The sequence below is a fragment of the Nicotiana attenuata genome, unplaced genomic scaffold (genome assembly GCF_001879085.1).
Source record: "Nicotiana attenuata strain UT unplaced genomic scaffold, NIATTr2, whole genome shotgun sequence".
Taxonomy (NCBI): Eukaryota; Viridiplantae; Streptophyta; class Magnoliopsida; order Solanales; family Solanaceae; genus Nicotiana; species Nicotiana attenuata.
Window position 1 is genome coordinate 11,314 of NW_017674613.1, and position 19,103 is coordinate 30,416.

General features: G+C 35.4%; 1 protein-coding gene across 2 annotated transcripts; it reads right to left on the reverse strand.

The window, feature by feature from the left end:
- Positions 1 to 585: 585 nt before the first annotated feature.
- LOC109219001 (endoribonuclease Dicer homolog 2) lies at positions 586 to 10,559 on the reverse strand. 2 transcript variants are annotated; one of them, XM_019383402.1, is made up of 23 exons: positions 10,424 to 10,559; positions 9,787 to 9,867; positions 9,494 to 9,671; positions 9,134 to 9,247; positions 8,595 to 8,729; positions 7,961 to 8,045; positions 7,788 to 7,849; positions 7,342 to 7,482; positions 6,863 to 6,991; positions 6,649 to 6,778; positions 6,447 to 6,546; positions 5,682 to 5,877; positions 5,440 to 5,600; positions 4,950 to 5,168; positions 4,618 to 4,847; positions 4,272 to 4,543; positions 3,755 to 4,188; positions 3,562 to 3,665; positions 3,251 to 3,447; positions 2,878 to 3,087; positions 1,989 to 2,399; positions 1,219 to 1,497; positions 586 to 1,037 (listed from the first exon to the last, which is right to left on the reverse strand). In XM_019383402.1, the coding sequence occupies exons 2-23, from the start codon at positions 9,855 to 9,857 to the stop codon at positions 687 to 689; spliced, it is 4,209 nt and encodes a 1,402-aa protein (XP_019238947.1). In that variant the 5' UTR covers positions 9,858 to 9,867; positions 10,424 to 10,559; the 3' UTR covers positions 586 to 686. The 2 variants fall into 2 exon arrangements, with proteins under 2 accessions (XP_019238947.1, XP_019238948.1); XM_019383403.1 differs by lacking the exon at positions 586 to 1,037 and having other exon boundaries at positions 1,405 to 1,542.
- Between the last annotated feature and the right edge of the window lie 8,544 nt (positions 10,560 to 19,103).

Consider the following 19,103-nt stretch of genomic DNA (forward strand, 5'->3'; position numbering starts at 1 on the left):
ACTATATTTCTTCTGGATAAAAACGTAAGATCACCCAATACAAGTGTCATTTATCAATTTGTAGTCAAATAATTCTACAACTTTCTCAATCTTACAAATACTACTACTTGTTTTGGTAGGAGGAATAGAATTCCTTATCTAAACAAAAGTCTCAAATCGAGCCTTGAAAATAATTTTTTTATAAGTAGCGTTTTTACTTTTATGAAGTTTACGCGACGCAAATTCAGATTAATCCAAGTCTTAAACTTCAGATTAATCCATGTCTTAAAACAGGTATCAGACAACGGAGGAAAAGAAATGAAGCAGATGATTAGATACTATATGGAAGAAGTAATGAAAGCACCAAAAAGAAAACTCAACTTCTTTATTGTCAACACGATGAGTTCATATTTTTCTATTTTCATTTTTTTCTTTTAATTTAATATTTCTGAGGTCCAAAGGGATATACACTTTATCTGATTTCTCCCAGATGATACCCAAGAAAGCAAGTAATAATAGCACAAAACACCACCAACAACAACAATAATAATATTAATAATACGCATCTTACATTAAATTTCAAATGACAATCAAAACAAACAACGCACTTTGAAATAATAGCAGAATACAAAAGGAACACACAATAAGGGCAGAAACCAAAACATATGAAAATTTTGCAACCTGAAGTCGCAGAAAAGTAACTACAGCTAAGCATCAGATGCAAATTCCTTCAGCAATTTTAGTACATTTTTGCAAGCCACCTTCTCGGCCATTTTTTTGTCCCGTTCCGAGCACGTGAACTTGTGACTAACACCATCTGCTTCAACCTCTACTGTAATATACGCCACGCCGTTCTCACGAGAGACAACATTCTTCTTCTTTATATAACCTTTCTGGTCACATAGTTCACTCAACTCTCGGACTGGATGGAGCTTTACTGTATCCGGGGTAATCAACGGTTCCAGTAGAGTTCGTACGCTCTGAAACACAACATCTTTGTTGAAGCCAGAATCAACAAAGATGGCCCCGGCAAGAGACTCAATGACATCTCCAAGCACCTATATCGAACCAGAAAGGAAACGAGTTAATAAACCTAAAACAAAATATTGGATATTCCATCTATCCCAATTTCACACTTTCATCGCGGAAAGAGCTTCCGCTAACTTTTTCCTTCTGTTTCTATAATTTATGGTTTTCAGATGAAGTGTTATTTCTAAGTATGAGTCAAGTATGCAATACCTTTGGAAAAGTAGTTTCGGACTCCCATCCGAACGTAGACGCGGGATCTAGTTTCTCAAAATTCAGAACAGTATTAACTATCTGTCTCTGCAGATCTTGTGAAGCATGAAGAATGTGTTTGTGTAGGCCAGCCTTAACAGCAGCTTGAGCATAGCATTCGTTATTTACGGAGGCAGACCTCAAATCAGTAATGAATCCCGGAGACAGTCCCGGATATTTGAAATAGAGATGTGCTGTAACAGCATAATCTAGCACTGCATCTCCAAGAAATTCCAAGCGCTAGATAGCCACGTAAATCATCAGCAGTTGAATCAAGAAAGTTACCTAGATTTAGGATATATCAAACTTGATATATTTCATTGTTCATATAACATTAAGTTCACAAGATTGCTAATGGAAGACTACAAGTCAATTGGAAACAACGTCCGATTACTGCTTTTGTTTTTTAGATACTCATTCTGAGTCCACACAGAATTGGTTCAGATCCGCAATTGTAAGAACTTCAACCTTACAACAGAACAGGAAAAGGAAATCTGAACTTCGAATAAGATACAACGGCAAGACAGGATTCAAATAAAATCATGAAAAAATCACTTGAATGAATTAAACGGTGCAGTTTGTTCCTTGTCACTAGCAGTTTTACCGAGCCACTTAGGTCAATGAATACAAGAAATAGATCCAACTAATTGACGATTTAATGATAGAGCAACCACAAGAAGCAAAAATGCAATCAACATCAAGATGGATAAATATTTATTTACGAGAATAACCTGATAGCATCGTGGAATCTCAGGTAGCATGTAAGATCCGTGAGTTAGAGCTTCAACAAGCAGAGAAGGATCATGGAACTTGTAATCTAGCAGTGATTCCAAGTATCGAACATTAACTAGCTTCTCAGCATTCATGGGGAAGTGCCTCGGCGTAGGTGCATCTACAAAATCAATGTCGACCCCAAGCCATTTCATAAATGACAAAGCCGCTACTTCACCGCCTGAGCTGAGAAAGGCACCTATCAGTGCCTCAACAACATCAGCTACTCTCTTACTTTTAATCTTCTGCCTTCCCCTACTATACATTTTTACAGAAGGCATCAGCAATTCTTCATCGAAATTCTGAACTTGAGAATTATCACCAGGAATGAGCCATCCTTTAAGATCGAATGGTTCACTACGAATAAATCCCTGTAAAGAAAGGTATTTATTGAGATAGCACACATCAGGCAATCCAGAAGTTTTAAACAAATAAAATGTCAAGACTCAACTATAGGAAACTTTAAGAATACACAGGCATATTTACTTATTCAAGGATCCAAAAACAGTCTGTCAAAATTGACATGTCCTATGACAAACGTACTCCAATTGATGCACTGACAAAAAGTAGACAATTTTTACAAACATAGATAACAGCAATGGCAAATAACTACTAATTTTCATTATAACAAACACTAGACTTAGTTGTGTGGGCAAGGGACAGTAGAAAAGAATGTTCATACGTGATAGTTTGTAACTTTTAGGTTGCAGGAATAATTAAAATTCAACAAAGGATCTTCGATTAAAGTGCACGTGCAAATAAGTCAGAAGAAATTAATATAGACATGGAGTTGATACTATCCAAACTCCTAATGAAAACCCAACTAAACTATCACCAAGGAATACCTACCGGTATTTTACGAGCACATCCAAGCTTGCACAATGCAGCATTGGAAATAATTTTGTTTTTCTTTACAGTGAGTAGACCCTCATGATGATTTTCATAAGTCTTGAACAGCTGTATACTCGCAGCATATTTGAGAAAAGAGTCTCCAAGTGTCTCAAGTGATTCCAAATGAAACTTTTCGACGCATTTCTTTGTTGTAATTGCTTCCAGAACCTAAAATAACCAAACAAGGACCACAAATCAGCTAAAACACAAGGAAGTCGAGAAAAAACTAGTCCAATGATGTAAAGTCAAGCCCTAGACTATGTGTAAAGTTAAGAGTTTAAGACTGATTAAATTGGAGCTAAATCTGTGATGAGATCATAGCAGCACATACCTTAGCGGTTGGAATAAAAATGTTTTGCGTGCACTGATACGAGTGCATCCTTTTCAAGTTTGAGGCCATAATCAAGGACTCAACCCGATGCATGACCGAAGGAAGATATGAATAGGTAAAAAGGGTAGAAATAGAGACAGGTGACATGATGATGGAACACAGTTCAGGAGGTAATTCAACAGACGATTCAGTTGAATCTGCAAAGGCGGCCAAGGAGGTCAAATAAAAAACGAATAAGTGATTTTCCATTAAACTGTGAAACTAAGTTCTGAGTTCTAACATTATAATAAAAGGAGAGCCATTTGATCAACCTTTAGCCTTCTGACTTCTGCATCTTTGAAGGTAATTGTGCACTTTGAAAATGTGTTTCCCCCTAAGAAGTTGTTCTCCATCAAAGCATAAGTTGATCCTATGCCTGTAAACCGCACCTTACTTAATATTTTGAAACCAAAAGTTGATATAAGGAAAAGCTGCACCAAGAAAATAGTAGTTAATTGTACAAACCGCTTTTTATAATATTCTATGTAGGTAATGGATTCTCCAGTTCTCTGTTCCAGCAATGAGTTGCAATCCAGATTATCCAAAAAACCGGTAATGCAGTACACATAGCCATTATGAGGCGTACAGACCAATGAGTTCTCCAACATGCAGCTGCATACCACCCCAGTTTTGGTGTTCACACTGCGTTTGCGACCTTGTGTAGAACAACAATCAATATGCTTATCCCCAAGAACTTGAGAAGGAAACAGCACAGAATTCACACATTCCCAATTTATTTGAGGGTTTTGAGTTGAACCCAAAGATGGAAGCAAAAGATAATCAGAAACTGCAGAACCAACAGGCAGTTGAACTGCGGCCAAAGCGTCCTCCAGTTTACTCAGATCGCGGTCAAGAAGAATTCTGAATAGACTGACTTGAAACCTCTGACATCGTAAAACCTGGAGAGAGTATAAAAAGTATTACCTACTTTTTTACAGGTGACAAGTAAAGAGAGGATAGAAGTCATAAAAATTATAGTCACCTCTTCAGAAGTAAGTCTAACAACTCCACTATAATTTACTTGAACTAGCAAGCTTCCCTTATCAACATCCAAGTCAAAGGTCAATCTTTCATCGTCAAACTTGAGCCTTGTCCTAACAGCAAGTATTATCCCACAAAGCTGGTAACTGCTGTAAGAGTCATGTTGCAAATCAACTTCGTAGCAGTAGTACACTGCTTCTGTATCATTGGCACAATGACTAACCAATTCTGGTGGAAAGTACTTCAATTCTTCATCGGTATAGATTTGACATCCTGCGCAATATAATGGGTTAGAAGGCAAGTAACTTTAGTCCAAAAAACAACCTATGACCAAAAGTGAGAATTACCCAATTCTTTGATGATGGCTTCTTCCTCCACGATATCAGGAACAAGATTGTCGGTCAAGGCACCCTCACGATGAAGTTCTTTACAAGCTTCGAGGCAAGCAAGTTGCTTCAATATTTTGGTATTCCCTTTCACACTAATAACTTTTTGCAGTGGGCAATTTTTGGGAAGATATAGAGTGCAGGTTTCTGTTTCCTTCTCAATAGCACACCTAGGACTGGGTTTATAGTACCTACAATCACATTGAACGGCAGTCAGTAGTGCATCATTTAACGCCTGAAGTACTCAAAGATACCAAATCATTAGAACGTGGCAAGGAGTATGCAGTACAAACCCATCCGAAGGTAGCCTTGAGCAATAGAAGTATAACAATGACACGCTAGAACTAAGGGTGACAACTGCTCCAGTTGTTTCAACTTTATAGTAAGGTTCATCGTGCAATTCATCATCAAGAGGTGAACACGGAATAGAAGCATGGCGTAATGATTCTTGCCGCATGATCTCCCCACTTTGCATATAATTTTGCATGCGAGTGAGAGTTGATGCATCCCCGCTAGGAATTAAGCCAGAAATAGAAGGATAATCAGTCCATTGTTATAGTTAAATCTTCCAAATTTTATCAATAATGATTGCACAAAATCAAGAGCTGAAGCAAATTTAATCTTTTCAATATGTGCACAACTGACAAGAGCATAAATAGAATGTTTTAAATGAAAAATACACCAAAAACAATAATGATAGAACCCTTTAAAACATTCATATATCAATTATACTCAAGTGATAGTATTTGTATTTGTGAGGAGGGAATGGATGGAAAAGCATACCTCCCAACCATCAGAATAAAGTGTGAGTTCTGCATTCGAGCTCGACCACGAGACTGTATAAAGCTACAAACAGTTGCTGAGGGATCAAATCGAATGACAAGGTTGCAACTTTGAACATCCAAGCCCTCTTCAAGAATAGAAGTCGCTACAATAATGTTGACCTGCAGCGTTTTGCATGGAAATGAGACTTCCAATCTTCAGAAATTATCTACAAAAGTAGCGAAAAATATAACTGGACTTACCACACCCTTGCGAAATTCTTCAACAATTTTATTTTGAACATTTCTACTCTGTGACTGCAGCAAAGAACTATGTCCAGCTGTGTACTCAGTTTTCCAACCACTTAAATCCGGAAGCAACTCATTTAACAAAGACCGAAGAACGATAGCTGTAATGATTCTCTCAACAAATATGATGCATCTCAAATCCTTCAGGTCTCTATTGGATTGGTAACAAAAAGTCAACAACAAAAAAAAGATTATTAGCCAGTGAATCACTAAATAGAAAATCCCATTTCCCAACAAGAGAGTTGCATTATTTAAGACATATCTCAAAATCAAGGCGCAAATAGAGTGATAGACTCCAGCATCACATTTAATCAAGATAAGATGAGACAAGAAGCAGAGGATTACAGTTTTAACATTAAGATGTGATCATTAAAAGCAATAGCATAAACCATCGGTAAACTACCATGTACAATGTTATTTCAAAAGCTTAGATGAAAGTACACAGTCATGTAAGGGAGTTCCTTAGGCAGCATAATGCTCCCTCCATTACAGTTAGATGGTTTGCGAGTTCAATGACTCATGAACCGAAATTTTTTAGCACTCATCTTGTGCTTCCAAAATATTTAAATCCGTCAACACCAAATTGCATGTCATTTTCTCGTCCACAAATACTAAGAAATCTATCCGACAACGTTTTTTCCATTTATTCTATAGAACATTCAATAGATTGAATTGGCATTGATGCTTTTAACAAATAGAGTTAATAGTCAGACCTCTCACCTGTACTCAAGAAGAGACTCTATAAGACTATTAACTTTGGATGTCAAATATCCAGCATCAACATTTGCATGAATATCACCACCAAGTGACCAATGTGAACCTATGTAGAGAGAGAGAGAGAGAGCACGAAAAAACAAGAAAGAAGTCAAAAAAACATATTTACAGCTCAGGAAAAGAAAATGGATGTTGCTAATTATGATACCAGATGGTATGTGAGCCGAGAAGACCTTAGATGCACCCAAACTGAAATTTCTAACAATCCTTTGAGCACAAACATCTAATTCTCCCCATGAAAAGAAGTCGGTTTCTTCAGAGGACAAGAACTCGGCTGCCTGATTCAAAACGAATTCATGTTAGGAAAATGATCAAGGCCAAACTGATTAATTTTTTTATGCACAAGCAAGGGACGTATTTACCTTGAAAGCCAGCCAAACACCCAGCTCACTCAAACAAAATATGAAGGACGAATATAGTTTTGACAATCTTTTACTTGCAGAACCAGCACTTAAATCAGATAGGCTTGATTTTGAAATCGAATCTTCATACTGCAATGATAAGAAAACACAACCAGAATTGAAAGAGCAAAAATGCAGACCCCATATGTTGAACAAGCCAGCATGATTGTTCTAATCTCATTACAAGAATAGATTAAGGTTTAGTTCTAAGTTCCTTTATTTTCTCAGTGCACTACTCGTTTTCCGCTCGCACACAACTACTATATAGAGAAAGGAAGAGCCAACATAAACTGAATGATAAATGATACTGCATATAAGTTCCAAGGGGGAAAGATATATGAATATAAAGGGGAGTAAATCCAGAGAGAAAGACAAAAGGTATGTATGAACATTCTATAAATAGAAAGGCATAATCCGTTGGCTAAAGAATTGATGCTTACCTTGTCTTTCAACCTTATCAGGTCAGAAACTAAACTAACAAACAATGTGCACGGAATATCCACATGTCGATATATCTTCAGCTTCGGAGTTGAGAATGGGATATACTTGGCCAAAACAGATTCACTGACACACGTGTATACCTTCATTTGCAAAGGCAGATCACAATCAGAAGAACTAAATATATATCTACTTGTGTCTGTCTACTTGCATACATTAAAAAGACATGCTACCCAAAAAACAACTGACGACAAGCATCAGAAGCAAAAAGTTTAATGCTTGCACAGTCCAGTAATAAACACGAATTACAGAAAGATACATTTGCAAAAATCAAGTTGATGCCATCACCAAAAAAATTCTTTAAAAGAGGAAACAACATGCTTCTATCCTTTGAACTACATTTAAGACCATATTGCACGTGGATAAAAGGAGAAGAGTTAGAGAGAACCTTGGAATGCATAAGGTTCTCGAGGTCACGAATCATTTTCCAAGTAAATTCCACGCTAGAACCTGCAATAAAAGTATGAATATGACAATCCACAGAAAGACAGTTTGCTAAGAGTGTGATGTAAAAGCATCTCAAAGGGTTAATTGACGATGATAAAATTAATTGTCAGTAACCTTTAGTCTTTATTGGGGAAGCAGTCATTCCGAATATTCTTGGAAGTTGTGCGCTTTCAAGGGTTAATTGACGATGATAAAATTCCTGAAATTAAAATCAATCCTTAAAGACGAAACTTGTTCAAGCACCATAACAAGTCATGTTCAAGCAGGATTATAGTGGTCTTTCTAAGGTGCGGTAAGATTGTTGGACTAGTTAGACTTAAATCACATATGTACAAAAGCAATGACGTGAGCATTAGAGTGCCACATCAGGTAAATGTACACACTGTACATTGTGCCTATAAAAGAATTCAGCCATAAGACATGTATTCCCGTATTCTCTCAAATCTCTTTTTTATCTAATTCCTGTATTCTCACAAATCTCTTTTTTTATCTATCTTTTTACAGGTGGTATGTGACATGCAACACATACACTCAAGAGACAGGAAGTACTGAAATAAAATACTGTTGAGGAAGTGGCGTTAAGTAAACAATAGTAGTCAATATCCATTGACACAGAAATCAAATGTTGTTGATATAATTTTGCTCCATTCTTTCTTCTTTATGATGTAAGTAGGGCACTCTCCCTAAGATGAGCATAAAAATTTAGGTCCAGCGTGATACCGTTAGAAGATGAGTACAAAAAACATACCTTCATTATGCAGGCATAAGGGTGTTTGCCTCTTGCATTGTGACATTCATCAAATATTAGAACTTTGATCATTTCAATTTTTAAGAAGCTATGCCTCAAAGCAGCAAGTAGTATTGCGGGTGTCATTACCAGCACCTGAAAGACAGAAACGATGGTTACTTATCAAGTATCCAGGTATATATTTTTTGACAAGGACATCCATGTTATATATATATACAATGCCTAACTTAAGTCCTAGCATGTATATTCTGAAACTCAAGTCTAAAAGATTTGCCGAGACCCATGCCAAAACAAAAAGGATTGTAAGGCAAAAAAACAGCTGCTTTGTTTGCGAATTCCCTCGGAGAGAAGCTATTAGCTTATACTCCATAGCCATTTGTTTTGCCGTTTTGGGCAGGAAAAATTTTAAGCATTCCATTACTGAAGTTACTTAAATACGACATATAGTACTTTTTTGTTGGGACAAAAATGGAAGTGCATGTCTACTCAAGCAAGTGTTGATAATATATCACTAAAGATAAAATATAGTTCACGCATACCTCATGATCGACCACCTGTTTTTGCCATGTAGCAGCATCCCAATAATCGACACCCATTTCTCCCCAATACTTGCCCACTTTCAAGTCGGTATGCATAATGAGAGCATCTCCTTGCTTTGTAATTATCAATCGCAAGATCAACAAAATTAGGCCAAGTCAAATAGACAGTAATACACCTAAAACCAAGGCCCTTAGAAAAAACACAAACTAAAGGGGTACTCCTCAAACAATATCACAAGTCACAAAATGTGGTAAAACTAATGCTCAATAAAACAGTTCTACAAACTATAGCCAGAAGTGAAAATATACACATTAAGATCATGAAGTTTAAGGACTAGATTGGGAAGCTAGGAGTAGTACCTGAGCCACCAGAACAACCGTCGGGACCAAGAAAACAGCTATATATGGAGAAGGCTTTCGAAGAAGATAAGCATAGCTTCTCAAAAGCATAATAGCAATAAGGGTCTTTCCAGAACCAGTCTCCAAATAAACAATAGTATTCCGCTTTAATGCCGTCTCCAATGCCTCTAACTGATAACTACATAACAAAATCATACATAAAAAACACACATATTACAAAGGTTCCTTCCTTTTCTATTTATTTTTCTAACTCCATGATACATTAAAAAAAGAAATAAATGTAAAATGCTAACCTTCTTGCAAAAGGCAGAGAGTCAGGGCAGAGCTGTTGGTTTTCAGAGACTGTAACTTCAGCTGGCTCCATTGATAGTTATCTACATTAACATCAGACCAAATAAACATAAGGACACCAACCTAGTAACAAAGATGAAACAGAAAACTTGAAACAGAAAAATCTACAAGAAAATGACAACCAGTTGATCATACATAATAGCAGCCTATTTATCTTACATACCCTTTTTACCATTTTAAGGAAACACTAAGAAAAACCAAGGATTTCACAAGGCACAAATAATTAAAGATTTAACACCATGTAAACACCCACTTCATAAAAAATCCAAGAAAACTCTATGAGTAACAATGATGAAACAGTAAACTCCTAAAGGAAATGACAATCAGGTGATCATACATTTAAAAAAACCACAAAACTCCTGCATACCCTTTTTACCATTTTTTAAAAAACACAAGGAAAAACCAAAAATCAAGGAAAGAATACCACCCCCACCCCCACCCCCACCCAAAAAAAAGACATCACAAGTAAATCACATAAGCATAAAAGAGTAATCTGTATGAAAAACACCCACTTAAATAAAATGCATAAAAGAGTGATTTTGAGAAGAAAAAAACACATAAATAGTTAAGAAAACTCACTGGCTAGAGTTGAATTGCAGGATTGTGAATAGAATATTTCAAACAGTTTTGAGTGTTAGTGAAGAAGAAAAAGTAAGAGAGATACAAGGGGACTATATGTAGAGGTTTTTAGCTTCTATGGCAAGGAAAAAATACACTCCCCCACCCCACCACCCCCGACCCCTTAATCAGAGTAACTCTGCACCACCACCACCACCCCCCACCCCCAGGGAAAAAGCAATGATAGTACAATTTATGATCAATACAACACAACCCCAGATGAAAAGACAGAATCTTTTTGACCTATTAAATACTATAGGAAATCCAATTTGAAGGAATAAATCAGAACTCCTTTAATACTGTTCTGTTTGAATTCCTCTAAAGAGAGAAAAGCGCTCAGTATATACATATGTTTTTTATTTCGTTATTTACCCTTAAGAATCAGTTTAATGACAATAGAATTTCTTGATCTACGGAAGGAAATTTGTTAATGATAAGGGTATTTTAGTCATTTTGTATTAAGAAAATGGACCACCTGAATATGGAATTGTGTTTCTCGTCACTGTTACGAGGAAATAGGAAAAACGCTGACGATTACTACTTCTTGAGTCGGTGTGCCGTGCACGTGACCGAGAAATAAGAGGAAAAATAAAGCTAAATATTTTAAAAGTTCAAATAAAATTGGCTTCTAACAAAATATTATTATATTTATTTGTTTGGCTTTCAATTTAGTCCTTATTAACTAATGATATATTGTCAAGATGATTTCAAATTTATATCGGAGTTAAGTATGTTATTTATCATTTTAAAGAGGAATAAATAGAAGTGCATCTTATCAAGGATTATAAATAACACATTACTAATAATTAATGCTAATCTCACAAATAAAAAATTGTTACTATCGGACTATGGTTATTTATACTTCCATGCCATTGAAAAATCAATTAGTTACTTTGTAACAAAAATTAAATTTGAATTTCTTAAAATTAAATAAAATTATCACTAGATTCAAGGAAATAATTTACAATAAAGTCAAGATCAGTTGCAACTTACAAAGAATGTGAATTCTTTGTCAGAGTATGGAGAGTGTGACGATTGAAGTGCTTTTTTTCTTTTTCTTTTTGCATTTTCATGTAAAAAAATTAAGTGGTACTTCCTTTGTATTAATTTATGTGGAATAGTTTGGATTTCGAGAATTAAACTTTTAAATTTTGATCGCGAATATGAATATAAATTTGGAATCACCAGCGCGAGAAGAGCCTGATTTGGTCACAAGGTCTCGCATCGGATTCTTTACCATTTAAAAAAAGATATGCAAAAACTAAAATCCAAGAAAAAAATACGAATCAAACTAGAAAAGAAATAAACTTTAACAAATAACTCACATAGAATCAAGATTTAACCCAATATAAATACCCACATCAACAAAAAAAAAAATACATAAAAGAGTAACTTTTATGAAGAAGAAAGACAAAAATAATTAGGAAAACTTACTAGCAAGAGTTGAACTGCAGAATTGTGTACACAGCAATTGTAGTACAATTTATAATCAATAAAATACAACTCCACTACTTTTTTAGGAATAAAAGAGAGAGGGAAATGAAAAGACAAAATCTTTTGGCCTATTATATAGGAATTCAATTGAAGGCAAAAACCAGAACTCCTTTTAATACTGTTCTGTTTTAATTTCATAAGAAGGAAAAAAATGCAGTAAATACATTTGCTTTCCTTCCTTTATTAGCCTTGAGAATATGTTTAATGACATGTGAATCTCTGTTACAACGACGGAAATTATGATAAAGACAAGGGTATTTTTGTCAATGACATAAGAACATGGACCGTTGCTAAAGGGAATAGGAAAAGACTGACGCCTACTACTGCTTGCTTCAGTGTGCAGTGCACGTGACCATGAAATAAAAGAAGAAAAATTAAATTAAACATAATAAAAGGTTCAAAAAGAAATATAGGAAAATTATATTTATTTGTTTGGTTCTTGGTATGCATGAACGACTTCCAAATAAAATATAATGTCCAGTTGTTTTAAATTCATATATGAGTTAAGTAAGTTATTATCATTTTAAATAAGACTAAAGTAAGGGTATCCTGTTGAGGATTATAAATATCGAATATCGTATTACTTGTAACTAATTACTAATTTAAAGAATACCATTTAAAGTGATACATCATACCAGATCATGTATTATTTCTAATGTAATTGGCAGAGCACCTGGTTTACCCACTCGCTAATAGTTTTTCCATAAAGTGGCATTGAGAAATTAACTATTTACTTTTCGATAATAATAAACTTGTTTTTCTTGAAATAAATAAAAATTGTCACAAGATTCACTAGTTTGCAACCCAAAAAAAAACTTTACTAAAGATGATATCAAATGCAAGGAATGTGAACCCTATAATTTGTCTTAGCATAGGTAGTGTGACAATTGATTGTTTTTTTTTCTTCTATGTGACATAATGGATTAATTTTTCTATTATTAATTAGAGTTTTGGATTCGAAGTTTATAATGAAGGAAATAAACCTTATGTGGCGCTACTTCGGATTAGCTGAGCCAATAATCTCTGATAATAGATGATTAAACAAAAATAATCAATTTTTTTAAATTTCGTGCACATACTTTAAGTGGTACTAGTATTACTAGTTACTAATGACCATTAATTGTTTCATCGCGATATAATTTAATACTCAAAAAATGTAGGAGTTATAAATACACGAGCCAAACATAAATGAGTATGTTGTGTATAATTTTGATGACTTAAGTGTGTTTATTATCAATCAAAAATACATGAAATAACATTTCATTTTATGTGCTCTACCCATCCAAATTAGAAAGAGTAGTATATTTTGAATATGATTTTTTTTTAAAGTTCACTTATTTAGTACAAGTTGTGACGTACAGACAGATTCTAGGGTCCTTTAATAAAAAGACCTATTCTAAAACTTCGTAAATGAGCTCAAGTTATTTTTTATTGGGTGTATGACCCTTTAATTAGAGTAAAAATGAAAAAAAAAATAAAAAAAAATGTTGTTCTTTTGGGTCTTTTTCCATTCCTATTTCGAATATTTTCAATTAAATCGATCAGATTTTGATTAATTAAATTCATTCTTTTTCATCCAATCTCCTTCTTAGTTGTTTATCAACTCGTGATCGCTAATCAACCTCCTTCTTGGTAGATGGAGGTTATTTTCAACCTACTTCTTTGTTATTTATCAACCCATGATCGATAATCAACTTCCTTATCGATCGATGGGAGTAATTTTCTTGATTTCAAACTTCGGAGAAGAAAATAAAGGTTATTTTCTTAATTTATACGGGGGGTTTTCGGCTAACTCTTCTCCAAATTCCAAAAGAAAAAGAAATACACACAGAGGCAAAAACCCAATTAAGAATAGCATTCTCAAAGAGATCAAAGATTATTAATATCGGATTTTGAATGAAATATTTATAGTTGGCGATACATAAACGGCCCCTTCAAGTTGTCCTCAACGATCGTTTGAACACCTCAATTGAGACCATTTCCAGGTAGACACTTCAAGTGACTGTTAAGTATATCTAGTAGACACCTCACAGTGACATGGCAAGTTACGTGTATTTTAATTGCTTTTGGGCGCATGAGGTTTTATCAGACTTTTTCTTTTTTGTTTTAGAATTAAATTAAATTAAATTTTGAAAACTAATGCTTAGATCGACAACAAAACTAATGCTTAAAAGTCAACTACTAGTATAATTGATGGAATCATGCCATCTTTGAAGAGAAATCTACGGCTGCTCGCCATCGTCGCCTGAAACAAGAATCTGAATTACCTATTTCCTAAGTTGGGGATCTTAATGGTGTTAACACTTGGTGGGTGTTTACTGTTTCTCCTTGAAACTATTTTCTGTTAAACTCCGGCGAAGTTCTCTACGAGTCTTTTCTGATTTTCTCGGTTTTTTTGGGCATGATTTCGTATTCTAAAGTTGATTTTAAGAGAGGAACATGAGTTAGAAGATCGGGCGATTACCGGTTGTATATTTTCCGGTGGAACCCCGATGAGATTTTTTCACCATTATTGAGTCTGATAAGTTGTAACTGTTGGACTTTAAAGGAATTGAGCTTCAAAGACTTTAAGCATTGGGCTTTAAAATATAAGAGTGTGAATTGGAAATGGTGGGAAATAAAATGGAGGGAAATAAAAATTTGAATGAAGTGAGCTTTTGACTTGCACTTTGTCCCTCATTGGTGAGGGACAACTACATTTGTGTGCTTATATATAGAATCACTTCTTAAAGCACATAAAAGGAGTTGAAGAGAATGAACCCTCGCGCCGTCGTCGTCGCTCGGCTCGGCTTTGGATTTGGATTTGGATTTGGATTTGGCAAATGATCGATCAGTAAGATTATTTTTGGACAAAATTTATTTAATTAATTATTTAATAATTAATTAAATACCAGATCACTGCTGAAGATTCAGAAGGATAGTCTGGCCGCGGTCCTGGCGTAACCGCGGTAGGACCGCGCCAGAACCCTGCTGCAGATTTAGAGGGCCACTCTGGCCGCGGTCCTGGCGTAACCGCGGTAGGACCGCGGCAGGCCGCGTAAACTTCTGAAAAGGCACCTTTTCCAGAACAAACATCACACCTCTTCCAATAATTGCCTATAAATTCTGAGGCATGGCTTCGTTTTTAACACACCAAAAACATTACAAAACTTCCTTCTTTCTGAAAATATTGCATTCTAATTCGCAGTCTCTCTCTCTCTCAAATTCGTAAGTGTGATTTTGCTCCGTTCTTTAAGTTCGTTGGTATCCTGCAGTTTGTATTGCCACTGTTGCAGGAAGGTTTATTCCGTTTTATCCTGGGAGGATTTAATCCATTACCTTGGCAACGTGTGAGGGGGTTAAAATTCCTTAAGGACGCACAAGCAAATTGTGGACTCGGAATATTTCTTAATCTTTACTGTTTTTCCAGTTTCTTTTATTCTTCTAACAGTTTTCTGATTTTGTGTTTTAACACAGTAGCAACAACAATACAAACTTATACATATGACATACGGGCCTATAAGGCCAAACTGATCACCCGTACAATCTTTCATATACATGACATATGTCTACAAGCCATACAATCTTTCATATACATGACATATGTCTACAAGCCTGTAAGAGTAGATCAATACCATAAAGGTCGGGACAGGGTCCCGCCATACTAATTAATACACGTCCAAATCATACTGACCAAATAAGCAACTCCGGAGCAAGTGGAGCGCACGAAGACCTTTTGCTGAGCCGATAGCCTACTTGGAAGACTCTCGGCCTGTCTATCGGAACCTGCGGGCATGAAACGCAGCGTCCCTAAGCAAAAGGGACGTTAGTACAAATAATGTACCGAGTATGTAAGGAATGAAAATCAGTAAATAATAGACATGAGAGAAACATGTAGTAAAAGACTCAACATGTATGCCTGAATAGCTCTGTGAATCATTAAATATTTATAATGTCATGCATATGCGCATAAATATCATATGATGCATGGGTATATGCGTACATAACATCATCAAGTCTCTAAGGGCATCCTATCCTATCATCCCGGTCACTGCGGAAAAAATCATCAACGTATACTAGCTAATCAGGTGGTGGTGCGTATGTAACGCCGTAACCTTTTTCCATATCCCATGTACATATAATATACATATATATACACGTATATAACGCCATCTGATCATGGATCGGTGTACATGTATAAATGAACACTACAACATAATGCATCTACAGCTACGAATTCTTAGCTACGAATATAAAAATTTTGGCTATTACGTAATAATAGCCATAAAAATTAGAGTTTCATGGCTATTCACAAATTGCTGAAATTTCTTAGCTACAAAAATTAAATTGGCAAAGCTAATACCTCATTCGAATGCAATGCATGAGAAGTATGTCTATAAAATCTCTCGGAATACCATAAGACCATTACGCCTTTGATTAATGCCATGAAATAAATTTCATCAATGTCATACCCCTTTTTTTCCAACCTCACTAACCCTCTTAAAATAATAAAAGGATTTTGTAAAGCTCGAAAGGGTTTTCAATTAGAAAATGACAAAACTTTGTGTTTCGAAAGATATTTCGGAGTCGCCACCTAACAATGGTTTCGGTGTGCCAGGTCGCCACTTTTAAAATAATAATTTCCCTTCAAAACACATTTGACTCTTATACCAATTTGCACCAGAGTTCTAGATGAGGGGGTTCATTTGGCTCAGGGAGAAGGTGTTAGGCATTCCCCGAGTCACGTAACTAGTACGGTTGCGTACATGATCAAGTTGGCTTTTAAAATATTCAAATTGAGGTTAAAAAAAAGCAGACAAAGGAAAATGAACACACAAGAGGCTCGAAGTCGTCCCTACCTAAACGAAATAAAATAAAATAAGAAAATTAAAGTAAAATTCTAAGTACTAATATATACTATACTTTTCCACAAAGTTCGTCGTGTCCTCCAAATACATGATTCTACGGGGAATAACCCGGATAAAAATATATACAAAATCTACGGGGCATTTTCCGGATAAATTTAACTAAAGGGGGCGACCTCTCACCTCAAAAGAAACTAAAACACGAACGCCCTAAAGGTTTGCCTACCCAAATGTGGCCGGCCTAAGCATGCTCCTAGCGGATAATGTAACACAAATCAAATAAAGCAATGAAATAGGTTATAGTCCAACTTTCTTCTTATCCCTTGGCCCAACTACTCCTACTGCACGACAACTTTTAAATCAATTATTGGTAATATCAATTTTTTTAGCAATAAAAAAAAGACATGTCACTCTAGCAGTACCTTAGAATTCATTGAGAACAAACAATTCATCATCTAAAAGTAATCACTCAATCATCATCTAGACCGTAATAATAAATCAAATATTTAACCAAATCAAATCATATTCTCGTCGCATGATCAAACAGAAGAACAATTGGAGTGCGAAAGAAATGGACCTCAAAACAGAATTTGACCGTGATTGTTTGAAAACTTTTAAACGTGACTGTGGAACAAAACCTAGACCGAAAATTTGAACGGAGACCTCGAACGGAAAACCTTTCGGCAACCTCGAATCGGCACCGAAAATTTTGAATAACTCAAATAACATCCTTTTTGGAACGAAAATCAAAGGACAACACCTCCAATTTTGAGACGAAAATCGGAAAAAAAAAACTGAAAGAAGAAAACAGAACATTTTCTTCTCGTTTTGGCTACGTTTCCGTTCCCTTCTCTTTCTGCCCGTGCTCCTCTGTTTATGACAATGTGTGTGTGTGTGTGTGTGTGTTTTGTTCTTTTTTGAGAAAAAATGAGATGCGGCGGTTTTTCCAGCGGGTTTTAGGCATTTGTTTGGAGTTAGGTCTTTCTCTGTTTGTTGATGAGGTGCCGTCATTGGTGTCGATACCCAATTTTATTATATGTATTTTACACTCAAAATACTTTGAAAATAGCATGTGTATGCATATATAAGCATTCCCAAGAGTTTTGGTATTTTTTTCTAATTTTTTAAGATTTTTAAAATCAATTATTGTCTATTTTTGGCAGTACAAAATCCAATAATTGTTTCCAAAATTATTACTTTGGTGAATAATTTATTTCTATTCTCATATTTACACCAAAGTATAATTAAGGTGATTTTTGCATATTTTTATAAATTTATTTGGTATTTTTAAAGCTAAATTGCATATAATTGCAATTATAGCCTATTTTATGATTAACAACATTTTACAATTATAAAATCATTTCTAGTGTTTTTAGATAAATATTTATATATTATTAATTAGTTTTGTGCTTTTAATTTGTTTTTAAATCATTTTAACTATTTTTATAAAATAAAAAGGGGGAAAATCGGCTATTTAACACATAGCCCATTTCTATTTCAATTGTAGCATCAATTTGACTCCCCAATTCCACCCTAATTAAACGACCCAACTTCAAATTTTAACCCAAACCCCACGGCCCGTTTTCAGACCCGCCCAGCTTCTCTTTTAATCCTGGCCGTTGATCATTTTGATCGACGACCATGATCCATTCTTTCCTTTTTTAATTCCCATACCCCCCCTAACCCTAATTCACTCTATCAGATGTGCCGCCTTTGAACTCTCTTCACCTCCCAGATCCTCTCTAGCCCTCTCCGGAACCCTAGCCCTATCCCACCTACTTCCGTCCTATTTCCATCGGAATCCATGGCATTCTTGGCCAGAGGTGGCCTGTACTCACTCTCCTTCACCATTAAACCTAAGCTGACCAAAGCTCGGTGGCCGACTTCCATGGCTTCCTTTAGATCTGTCTCAGATCTGCAAGATCTATGGCCTCTCCGGCCATTCTCCGGCGTGTTCAAAGCAATATGAGTCTCTTCGACTCAGGATCCGACTTTCCTCAAGACCTTCACATTCTAGGGTCTTCTCTGCCATTTTTAAGCCTTCTAAGGTTCTATACTTGCTCATTTTTTTTAGATCTATACCATGCTTGGTCTTTACTTGACGTTTTAAGGCTTTTCCCAAAATTTCCTTTTTAAAATTGTTCAAGTTCGATTTTTAGAGTTACTGGAAAAAGTTTCTGTAAATGTGTTCTGTCTCTTTTGCTCTCTCTTTATGTGTGCTTATACTCGTATGTTCTTCCTCTTACTGTATGCTCTTTTGTTTCTTTTCCGATTGTGCAAGACTTTTTCTGTTCACATGTTAA

What these genes read in the sequence shown, in the direction of transcription:
- LOC109219001 (XM_019383402.1), bottom strand. Translation starts at nt 9,857, where the DNA reads ATGGAGCCAGCTGAAGTTACAGTCTCTGAAAACCAACAGCTCTGCCCT. An exon ending in CTTATGCCTGCATAATGAAG is followed by an intron (nt 8,046 to 8,594) that starts GTATGTTTTTTG and finishes TTTTAATTTCAG; the next exon opens with GAATTTTATCATCGTCAATT. An exon ending in GAGTCTCTTCTTGAGTACAG is followed by an intron (nt 5,878 to 6,446) that starts GTGAGAGGTCTG and finishes CCAATCCAATAG; the next exon opens with AGACCTGAAGGATTTGAGAT.